A 12,053-nucleotide genomic window follows, 5' to 3' on the forward strand; every position below is an offset into this window, starting at 1 on the left:
CTCCCTTCTCTCTAATGCTGTATTATGTTTGATTTTTAAGCAGTCCCAATAAAAACAGGTTTAGGACCAAGATTCCTAGAGTACAGATCAGGAGACTTTGCATAGACCCCCGCAAGTAGTTCTAGGATATTTCAGATTTGACATTCTATATTTAAAGTCATCTGATTATTGAAAGAAACAAATATTGTCTTTACAGCCATTACCATGATACAATTCAGATGAGGAGGAATAAAGAGGCTGATAACCATGAACTCACCCTACCGATGGCACCTAAAGGTAGTGCCTGAATAGTGTGAGGACTGTAAGAGGGGAAGCCAGTCCTACCCCACATGCCAAGATACCATTACTGGATCCTCCTGTAGATGAGAAGTCCCCTCAATGACCAGAGATGTTTACATTAGTCTCTAATACAAGGTTCTACTATTAAAAGTCAAAGGAAAACTACTAGCTTCTGTCCTCTGAAACAGACTTCTCTTCTAGGCCAAAGAGTAGTTAGTAACAAGTTTTGATTCATTTAGACGCCAATGTAATATGTTTACTTATGGATGAAATGCTGTGATATCTAGGATTCTCCTCAAACTAAACCAGTGGAAGTTGAGCACAGAGAAGATTGGTCATGAGCTGTTGATTGCTGAAGTTGGGAGATTAGTTTTCTCTCCACTTCTGAAATTTTAAATGAGACAGGGCAGAGCAGAGGAAGAGAGGATATATCAAAGTGAAAGATCTGTAGGTTAATGGATTTTTGGAGTCCTGTGCACAAAGCTAAATTAATCCTATTCAATTCACATCTTGTTGAGCCCACAGATAGCACAATCTGTGGCTCACTGAATATGGAACTGACACAGGGTTATTTTAAGAATCATCTTAGAGTCTAAAAGACATGACTTTCAACCAAGGGAAAAAATGTATTTTTTGGTCTGTGTAAGGAATGTCTTTCTCCACATGGACAATCAGTGCTTGCTAAAAAGGCCAAATTGGGAAGGAAGAAGTCTTGTCCCTACCTTGGAAGGCATGACTTCCACCCTTTGATCCAAAAGGACATCTAGCCCAGTCTGGTTTGGCATGACTCATTGTTCTCTCAGTGGCTTAGTTAAATGTTATTTTCACAAAACTCTCTTTAACAGAAAACTATTTTTCTTTTTGTTGTTATAGCTTCTGCTTTTACCTTTTCATCAACAAAACATAGCAACTTTAGAATCAGACTGAGTAGAATTAGACTGGAGCTCAAATTCCTCATGTCTTGGTAAGACAGCAGTGGACACATCAAGAGCCAGAGTGGCTTCTCTGCTATGTACAGGAGTTCCAAAGATTAGCCGGGGTAACTGGAGCTACCACTGAATTTATTCCTGCCTCAATGTATTCATTCAATTAAGGAAAGATGAAAAGAGAAAAGGCTGAAATGGGAGAACTATGTAGTCCCTTCCTACACTGACTCTGGACTTAGCCATGTGACTTGCTTTGGCCAATGGGGGCAACTGCAAGCGTGATGCAAACAAAGTCTTAAAAAATGCTTTCGTATTGGAGTCTGCACTCTTGTCGTTCTTGGTGATCCTGTGGTGTGACCACTACTATGTAAACAAGCCAAGACCAGCCTGTTGTGACAAGAGAGACATGGCCAAGTCATCTCCATTGCTCCAGCTGGAAGTGGGCCAACTACCAAACATGTGAGTGAAGCCATCCTGGATCAGGCATTTCCAGCCAAGCCACTGGCTGACCACAGAGCTCAGATGAGCCAGCCTGGATGAGAACTGGCCAGCCAATACACAAAATCATGAGAAATGATAAATCTTTATGATTTATTTAAGCCCCCAGGTTCAGGATGTTCTATTACACAAAAAGCTAACACATATAACAGATTAAGAAAGGGCAACTAAGAGATGCTAAGATATATTAAAAATCCTGGGATATATCCCCTAATGAACTTTTATACAACACTTAATGGAACTTACTATGGATTCAATCTCATGTCAACTATCGTTAAAATAAGTTGACATAGATCCAAAATTGAACATTCACCCTAATATTCATCTTAAAAAATAATATTTGGTACAACTTATGGAATGATATTGTATGGGCTTCAGGGGTTTATGAACCTCTGAAATTATATAAAGAATTGCATATAATTATATGCATTCTTTTCTTATAAATTGGAAAAAGATGTTAAAACTATAAAGAATAATAAAGAAATTTCTATGTACACACTGCTTAGAATTTATGATACTATTTTATCATATTTACTTTGGATTTATTTTTTTATATATAAAACAAATAAAACATCAGCGACCCCCATGTGAGCCTTGAAGGCATGGGAAAAATGTATGGTTTCCCAGAGTCCAGTGTGAGTGTATGTGTGTGTGTGTGTGTGTGTGTGTGTGTGTGTATAAAGCTTAAAACATATTTGGTGAGTAAAAAAATGAATGAGTTCATCTGGTGGCCACACCTGTAATCCCACAAATTTGGGAGACTAAAGCAAGAGGATCACAAGCTCAGGGCCAGCCTCAGTAATTTAGCAAGCTCTTGTCTCAAAATAAGAAGAGCTGGGATGTAGCTCAGTGGTAGAACATCCCTGAATTCAATTCCCAGTAAAGAAAGAAGGAAGGAAGGAAGGGAAGGAGGAAAGGAAGGAAAGGGAAGAAAAGAAAAATAGAATGAATGACAAGGAACATAGCAACTAGCAGCCATGTAGCCATGGCAAGTCACAATGATTAACCAGCAACAACTGACTATTTGGGGAAGAAGTACCTGCATGGAACTTCTCCAAATCGAGATGGCACCTAGAACTTTTTATTACACACTACAAAGGTTGCAACACAGGAGGGAAGACAAAAGGCCTTGGAGCTTGATGGATGGGATAGAATCACAATCAATGAAAAAGGCAAGTTCTGTATGCCATAGCCAATAACAAAAGCAGAAGGAAGTGACATTGCGGAAGTGCTGGTACTGTTGGAGAAGCTGGATACACATGGAGCCTCGCCAGTTCTCTGGTGCTTGTGAGGTGAATTGGCAGCAAAGATGTTGGAGTGAAAGATTTCATACAAATGCTGTTTGTCTGAGGGGATCCTTCAAGGTTCCCAGACTCAATCTATGCAGAAACCAGCAAGACCTGGGCCAGTTGGTGGCCCTCTTCAACACAAGGTGTAAGACACAGAGTAGTACATCTACAAAGGGAAGACACGCTACATTCACAAAAAGGCATTGTACGGGCTGGGGATGTGGCTCAAGCAGTAGCACACTCCCCTGGCATGCGTGTGGCCCGGGTTCATCCTCAGCACCACATACAAACAAAGATGTTGTGTCCGCCGATAACTAAAAAATAAATATTAGAATTCTTTCTCTAAAAAAAATAAATAAATAAAATAAAATAAAATAAAAAGACAAATGGTCACCCTGCTCTGAACCTATCCCTTAAAAAAAAAAAAAAAAGGCATTGTACAAACAGGTCTGCCTATACCTGCCCATCTTCTGCTTCTACATCTAGTGCACCTGCTGCCTGGCAGAGATCACTTTCAATACTATACCATGGAGCACTGAACCATGCTAAACTTCCAAGGTGAGAAGCTTCTGGGGAAGAAGAGGACCAGACCAAGGACTCCAAGCTTGAGACGGAGGTCCTGAAGAACCTGAAGGGGCTTAAGAACTTAAACCAGAAGCAGGCTGACCTGGATTTCCAAGGCCACGCTGTGGCGACACCGCCTGCACAAGAAGGAGTCGCAAAGCAAAAGGAGGAAGAGTGGGCAGCCTTGTTGGAAGAAGCCAGGAAAAGAAGACTGCTGAGCACTCTGACTCAGAGGACAAGGCTGCTCCCACCCACCCTGGCTGGTCCTCCTGCAAAACCCTGCCACCATCTTAGATGAGGCCCCAAAGACCAAGAAGAAGGCAAAAAGCTGGGTAAGGCATGTCAGGCCTGGTCCTGGTAAAGAAGACAGACTTGGGTTGCAGCAGCAAGCAGGGTGAGGTGGTACCCACATCAGATGATCCAAAGAAAAGGAAGATGGCTGACCCTGCACTTCAGATGCCTGAGTCATGTAGGTGTGTATTCAGATAGTGAGGATAGTGGCAGCAACTCAGGCCCCAAATAGGCCCTGCCTAGGACCTTCCCCAGGTCAAAGGTCACAAGTCTAGCATCAGTCACATCTAAGGCCCTGGGATCTGGTGGTCAGGGCAGGAAGTCTCAGCACCAGAGACATGGACAAGCACCAGCATCCTCCAAGAAAGGCCTACAGGGCCAGCGAGAGTTTCAACTCAGGTACATGGCTTCTTCTACTATCTAGAGCACCTCAGGGACACCAACTCCTCCTGCCCCCACTTTACACTGGGTTGAAAACTGTGACATCCCTGGAGTGTCTCTCAGCAGTGACATGCAAAGAAAACAAAAGAGCATCTCTTGGGCCATCCTTTAGTATTTCTGGCATATGGGTAAGCCTGCCCACCCTCATTACACACCTTAGGGCAGGGACCTAGGAATGTGGAGCATATACCCATCCTGCTCCAACTCCACACCAAAAAGCTGAGCAGTTCACTACTGACCACAGCAATTCTAGTATGAGCAAGGGGGAACTTTCACCTGCGCGTACTTCTAGAGGACATCTTCAGTTCAAGCAATCAGGCTACATGGGATTACAATCCTGCCCCCAAAATATGATAAATATGGTTACTATAGAAAAGGATTTATAGAACAAGTGGAAAAACACTGAGCACAGATAATATAGTTGCCCCATAATTATAACTATGTAAAAACAGTGTGTTTGGATAGGTTGGAAGGAAATCCAAAGATATAAAAATAATTATTGCGTTGGAGCATAATGATGAGTGAATTCTTCTAAATTTATTTCTTATCATCTTTTAAAGCTGATACAGTGATGAATCCGAAAATAAGTAACAACCTTCCATCTTGGAGCAGGCCTTCTTGAAGAGTTCCAGAAAGAAAATTCCCTGGTCATATCTAGACTCTTAAGGAAATAGACTCTAATCCCACCCCATTTGGTGAGAAAAGTCTTTTTAGGCTGAGATTAGAAAACTTGTACTCTGTCATCTGTTCGTCAAAAACCAGCTATGAGGCTTCAGAAGTCATTAACCCAGCTCTAGACCTCTTTATGAAATCAGACTAAAGGGTTTAGGACAGAATTCCTAAGCTCTCTTTGGGCTTTTTGTACAATGCAACATATGTTTTACTTTCTACAATGTAGATAATGATTATAAAGTAATATGACTTTGTATCACACATCAGAACTCTACGCTAGAGAGTGTGAACTCCTTCAGGTTAGTTTTTATACTTAGTTCCCTGAAAAAAGGACCTCCTGTTTGTCCTCCATGGCTTACTCTACATGATAATGCACATCTTCAGTAGGGCTAGTTTTCCCCACTCTGAGGCAGAATATAACTTCTGGAAACAGTTGAAAGGAACTTGGTACAAAATCTGGTGAGTAAGATGGAGAATCAGGAGGGGCACTAACATTTTAGATTAGAAAGGAAGTAAAAAAATAGATTTTCTTATGTAGCTCATAAATGACCATTCAAAAGTGCTTTGAACAATGCAATGACGTTATTCCCATGATAGCAACTCAGAAGGGAGGGCCAAGTTCACTTGCATATACAGTGTAAGTTCTATGGCTTGCCATTGTTTTAGGAAAAGCTCTTCTAGTTCTTCTCTCAAGTGTGACTGTCATAAAAATATGTTTAAAAAAAATAAAAAGCTCTACTAGAATACCCAAAAACCTTTTGCCTCTGCCAAAATAAATTCTGAAGTTGAAATTCAAAACACAATTTGTTTACCATTATTATAGAATGTGCTCACAACGCTGAGATGTTTATTTTTAATACCTTGGGCATTTAATCTTTAACCCCTCATCTACTTTGTAAACATCAAGTTCAAGCAAGGTAAATAATAAAAACCTATATTAGGGGCTGGGGACACAGCTCAGAGGTAAAGCATTTGCTTGGCATGCACAAGGTCCTGGGTCCAATTCCCAGTACCCACTGTGAAGCTCATAATACCATGCACTTGTATAGAGGTTTCAAAATATTTCTGCATGTTGAAGCTGATGAAAGGAACTCTCACATGTTCTTACTAAGTAATGAGTCCCAGTCCTCATCTCATCAGGAAATGCAAAGTACTACATGTTCTTTCTTTCATTTAGTCTCACATGAGCACATGCTAACTAGGTACATATTCCAAGTCATAAAAATGCTCCCTGCTGCTCACTCACTAATCTTAAGGACCTGAAACAGATCTCAAATTCAGAGATTCAGCTGTGAAAGGAGTGATAAAAAGAACAATCATGCAACATAGAGGGCTATGACATTTTCACTGCAGGAAAGAGTTGAAGGGTAAGAAAGAAAAGTTCAATTTGCAGCCTCACCACTCACAAAACCATCTTAACTGGTGTTTGGATAGCTACGAATAGTAGCAGCTGCATGCAGATTTTCCATTTTAGTAGCTTAGAATTCCATGGGTAGAAAATACCAGGCAAGTTCAGTTCTTTGGGGAGACTGTGAGAGGCTGTGGACTTATCAGTAAATATTAAAGTCATCTGCTGCATATGTGGCTAAAATTTAGATATTCCTGCTAGTGAGTGAATGGGAGGAAGTGCTGTGGTTCCCAGATACCACACTGGGATTTACAATAGTTGCTGCAAAAAGCTGACCTACAGGTGAGTTTGTGTGGTCCTTCAGTGATAGCAGAACACTTTTAAAAATTGGCAGATCTAGCATAAAAACCTGGATTTCCAGTTTCTCTTGAAAAGCAAGATAACTTGGTAATATGGTCAATTGAACTATATGGCCCAGGGTCAAGTAGCGGTGGTTCTTGGGAGGGGGCATTCCATATTGACTTTCTAGAGATCGGCCTCCCCTGCCCCCCACCAGACTATATCCTGACATTGGAGTTTGCAACCACTGAGAAAGCTATAGAGCCCAGCAAAACAGTGGAAGAGATGGCCTTTACCTTCTGCAAATATCTGCTTCCCACACTTCTCCATCTCTCTCCATCTGCTGCCCCATGGGGCTTCTCTCCAAAGAGAGGAGGCTCTGAGCTGGCCATAGATTTTTCTACTAAGATGGCCCATACACACTTGCCCCAGGGTAATATCCTGGGCTTCAGTTATTTCCCTAACCCCCTGACTCCATCAAAACTTCCGTGCTTTATCACATTCCTTTTTGTTTTGTTGGATTGAGTTATTTTGGCTAGGAGACTTCAAGCAATCTGATAAACCAATCAGTGGAAATGAACTAGGTTACCTTCCCAGAAAACATATTCAAAATGGTTTCCAGACTTTATAAACACATATCAGGCCTCACCCAAAGGAACATACCTGTGGTCAGCTATCTATCATGTTTCTAAGTCTGTTTTTATGTATTTGTATGCATAATATCTACAATTTATTCAAAAGTAACAAGTAAGGAAAAGAGAAAATATCTTAGACTTTTTTTGAGATAATAGTCAATTCAGATTTATGCAAATATTTCTGCATTCTTAATTCACAGAAATCCCATCAATCCCAGATTCTGGGGCCAAAACATATAGCAGGGCTATGTGGGTCCATCAGACAATCATTCTGGTCACGGCCACAAAAGTTAACTTTCTTAGCAGATTATGAGAAAGGCATACTCTATGAAGAAAAACTTAGATGTATATTACTGGTAATTAAAGCCAAAGCAGACTTTTTTTTTTTTCTTTTTAAGTTGTAGATGGATACAATACCTTTATTTTATTTATTTATTTTTTAATGTGGTGCTGAGGATTGAACCCAGTGTCACACATGGGCTAGCCAAGTGCTCCATCACTGAGCTACAACCCCAGCCCCCAAAGAAGATTTTTAAACTCTCCTAAATGACATTCACTAAATTATGAAGATATACAGAGGGTTTTTCTTTGTTTTGTTTGTTTTTAATTTCTTCAAGCCTCCTGAAGAAGAAGATACGAAGAACTATTGCTGGTAGTGTTCTTGGTTTTTCCAAGATGAACAAGTGTCCCAAAGTGAGTGTTCAGGAGAAAGATATGAAGTGAATTACAAATTGTACATTGTGTTCATGATTCAGAAATGACAGTCTTCCTTATGAGTCACAAGTGAACACTTCTTGGAAGGGCCTTGGATACAGGTGGAGAACTTTTCTAATGCACTAGCAGTCTTCCAAAGAAACTATGCACACACACACACACACACACACACACACACACACACACACACCCCAGTACAGGTGCCCTTCCCATGCCTGGCCACTCTGCTCCAGGCTCATTTGCAGCCACACCCACTGATGGTGAAGTCCCTTCCTTTCCTGTTCTAAGCAACTGAGAGACACACAGGGCAGGCCCAGGAAAGGTGGAACACAAAAATGAAGCTTCTTTTGGCTTGATGGACTCTTATGTAAAACTTTAAATATTAGACCTATTATAACTGGAGTTTCTCATCTTTTAAGATGTTGATGCTTTGTTCTAAGGAGACGTCACATATGTAATGAACAATTTTTCAAGTCAGGGAAGAAAGACTCATTTAAATTTTGGCCACATGACTCTGGATTGGGGAGATCTATCAATGGCACATCTCCCATTTCAGAACAGCCAGCAGTTTTAACTTTTCTGTCAGTGAGCTGTGTCCTCAGCAACCTTATCTGATGCACAGATAGTCTCCCAGAGGCCCATGACATGCCCATCTGTGCTGATGGCAGGGAGCCATCAATAGGTAAGTCACACTCTGTCCTCTGATAAGTCAACTCTGGAGAGGACTCTACTTTAAGACATGCCTCCATACATCCACAGACCAACCATCTACTTCAACAGCAAACTGACCAAATTGACCATGACATTTTTGAGGTCTCCAAAAATGCACCCCCAACTATGTTTTGGTCTGCCCAACAAGAAAAATGAGTTAAACGAAAAAAAGTTAATTTGTCAAGGTACCAAGTAGTTAAATTCAGCAAGATTGTTGAAGCTTTTGACATAAAAACATTGATTTTTTTTTTTTTAGAAATATTGAACCATGGAAAATAATTACAGCAATTCTAAAGTACTCGCACTATCACGTTGCCTAAATTCACATGGCCTGATGCCCAATTAAGTAGTTCCACCCAAATACACATTCAACATAAGTGATTTTCTGTGGGGGTTCCAAAAACAATTTGGGGTAGGCTGACTGCTTAAATCTTTAAACCGGAGGGGAGAGTTTATTTATAGATAAAGTATTCTCTTAGGAGCAAAGGTGACATGGATTTGAACTATGTAAAAAGTAAAGCTTTGGTCCAGGGCACCTTTTAAAGGTTTTGTTTGTTTTTGTTGGGCTGGTATGGAGGCTCGGATGGGCCTTAGCTAAAGTCCTTCAGACGGGTCATGTGGGATATAGATTTTTAAATGAGAGCTGTGCTGAGTATCATTTTGACTTAGCTTCACTTTCACAGTCATTAAACAACCACGAATCCGAAGACGGTTCATCCACCTAAGCAGGGTTCTTTGAAAAGAGGCAAGTGTGGAAACTATGAAGCCTTGTAGAACTCTTTTTTCTTTTTCTGAAGGACTGCCAATCTCTTGAAAATCGAGTCCTTGCTTTTGTGCCTCGGAAGGAAAACTACACCACACCAAAGCTCAAGGGATGTGGCTAAGGTTATTGGGAGGGAGGAGGAGTGTGGCCAGGCTGGGGACTTCGGGCAGCGAAAAAGTTACAAGCGGGTAAGAGAAAGAGGCAGCCAAATCCGTGTGTTTCCAAAGTGCCAAAGGAAAAAGGGGGAAAAAAACCTTGAAAACAACAACAACAACAACAACTGAGGACTTTTGACGTGCAAACTCAAGAGTTTCGGTCACCTCGCATTTGGGAAGGGGTGGGGCCCTCCACGGGCGGTGTTTACTCGGCCTCTTGGGCGCAAAGACCCCAAAGGCCAGCGCGTCTCGCGGGTCCAGCCAACGTGGCTCCAGCCTGCGCCCCGATCACTTTCGCTCTGCGCCCGCCGCCAGGTGCTCGCCCTACCTGGCGCCCCCGCCTGCCTTTGTGCGGCGCGCGGTCCCTAGCCAGGGCAGGCCGGGCCGCCTCCACCGGCGCACGATGCCAGGAGGGACAGCTGCGGGCACTGCCGGCCACAGACTAGCGCAGGGGAGGACAGCGAGCTGCCTGCGCTGGTGCCAGCGGGCGGGAGGGGGACGGTGGGGCTGGGAGGGGGCGCAGCGGGCCGACTGCGGCGCAAAAGTCCCAGCGAACCTCGCCCGGGATGGTTAGGACCCGAGGGGCACAGGCAGCTGCCCAATCTTTCCAGCAGGGAGAAAGGGAACCCTCCCGTTGCCGTGCCCCTGAAACCAGATGTGCCCGCACTCCGGCTTCCGACAGCTGGCAGCCATAGCAACCCGGCCACAAAAGTTTCGCGACGCAGAAAACGACTTGAAAGAAAGTTTTCTTTGGCCCCTAGAGCCTTCTCCCCGAGCCCGGGTTTACCGAAAGTAGCAGGAAATCCAGAGCTCGCAACGTGCCGACTCCTGCGTCCACCTTCTCCACCCCTGGCCTGGGCAGCGCGCCCAAGGTGGGTGCCTCGTTGGACTTCTAGCCCCTTTTCAAGATCGGCGTCCTGAGACGCAGCTCAGTCAACTCACCATGGTGACTCGCGCCGCGGTCTCTCCTCTGCCGGGTCCGGCTGCCTGGGAGCTGGGACTGGAACACAATCTCCTGGGCGAACTTCAAAAGTTGTTTCCCCTCGCCAAAAACAGGCTCCCGACACCCAAGCACTCACAGGAGCCAATGGGAACCCAGGGGGGACTCCATCCAGGCGGGATCCGCGGGTCTAGGTGAGAGCGAGACCGGGACGATTCAGCAGTCGGAGTGCGTGCTGCAAAGGGCTGGGGTCCCCTTGGATCTGGTGATCGCCGACCGCCTAGATGAGTCCGATGAGCTCAGCTTGTGTGCCTGCCTAGTTCCCCTGGTTCTCTTCTCTTTCTTCAACCACTTAATCCGTACTCCTCTGGCTCAGCCTCGGCTCGGGCCGGGCAATCTGTCCATAAATGGAGAATTCAGCTCAGGCCCGACCAATCAGAATTTGTTTTCGAAGCGTCACTCCTCAGGGAAACCCTAGTAGCCAACAAGCTTGGAGCTGCTGGAGTTTCCAAAGACCTCTGGATCCTGTAGTCCTTCTTCCTCGCCAGCCTGCAAAGAAACCTGCGGACCAGCTCGCCTCTGGTAGCAAGACCTGAACTGTTAGAATTGTTAGGAAGAAAATTCCCAGTGAAAGAGAAATAAAACTCTCACTTTGTTTTTTTAATGTGAAGATTAGAATAGATTTGACTTCCAAGCTAAAGTTGCATGATTTTCCTACAAGTTTGTTTTTTATTTTTTAAAGGAAATATTTTATCAGCATTAAAGATCAGAGTTGTGGCAGCCCAAAGGAAATCCTTTTTCTTTTCTGGATTGTGAGGAAAGTAAAAAAATACCATCCCCCTGGCCCTCCTTTTACCTAAGTTTCCTTGGAAAACCAAGGAAGTCCCCACCCCACCATCCCCGAAAGTTTTGATGGTGAAGGTACACTTGCATTGAGATGGGAACCGGGCAAAGACAGGCGGGAAGGGTCGCATCCGTCCTTAGTTGACACAGATCTGATGGAAACGCAAGGGCAATCAGCGCTGTGGACGTTCATTATTCCAGAGTATCCAGTTTCAGGTATTCAGGAGGACAATAAAGAGGAAGTGAGGTGGGGAAAGCAGAATCCCAAAAATAAAGGCAGGGAGTCTAATGTTATTGTCTAAGGGGCTGAGAAAAATAAGCTTGGTGGATCACAACAGGGCTGTCCTCCTGGAATCTGTGAGAGGTACGATTCAGAAAGGCCAGGACACAGAAAATCATTATACTTATATAGAAGCAAGAAGCATAGTGACTTATACTATGATTTACTTTATAAAATTCAATGGTAGACCTTCATTTGAACGTAGGATCATAGAGTAGTGAAGGATGTTAAAAATCATCTTTCCTAGAAAGGGTTAAAAAAAAACCATGGTACATCCATAAAATGGACTACAGCATTCAGTCATAAAAAGGAATGAGGTGCTGATCCATGCTACTCCAAGGATGAACCTTGAAAGGTAATCATAA

At 43.3% G+C, this 12,053-nt stretch overlaps 1 protein-coding gene across 1 annotated transcript in view; it reads right to left on the reverse strand.

Annotated features, from left to right (window-relative positions):
• The window catches only part of Myo1e (myosin IE), a 197,068-nt gene extending 186,114 nt beyond the window's left edge, over positions 1–10,954 (reverse strand). The window contains exon 1 of the mRNA XM_076850871.2: positions 10,568–10,954. Coding sequence (XP_076706986.1) covers positions 10,568–10,570 — 3 coding nt within the window. The 5' untranslated portion in view covers positions 10,571–10,954. The remainder of the gene's footprint in view (positions 1–10,567) is intronic.
• Between the last annotated feature and the right edge of the window lie 1,099 nt (positions 10,955–12,053).

This window comes from Callospermophilus lateralis, chromosome 3 (assembly GCF_048772815.1).
Source record: "Callospermophilus lateralis isolate mCalLat2 chromosome 3, mCalLat2.hap1, whole genome shotgun sequence".
Lineage (NCBI taxonomy): Eukaryota > Metazoa > Chordata > Mammalia > Rodentia > Sciuridae > Callospermophilus > Callospermophilus lateralis.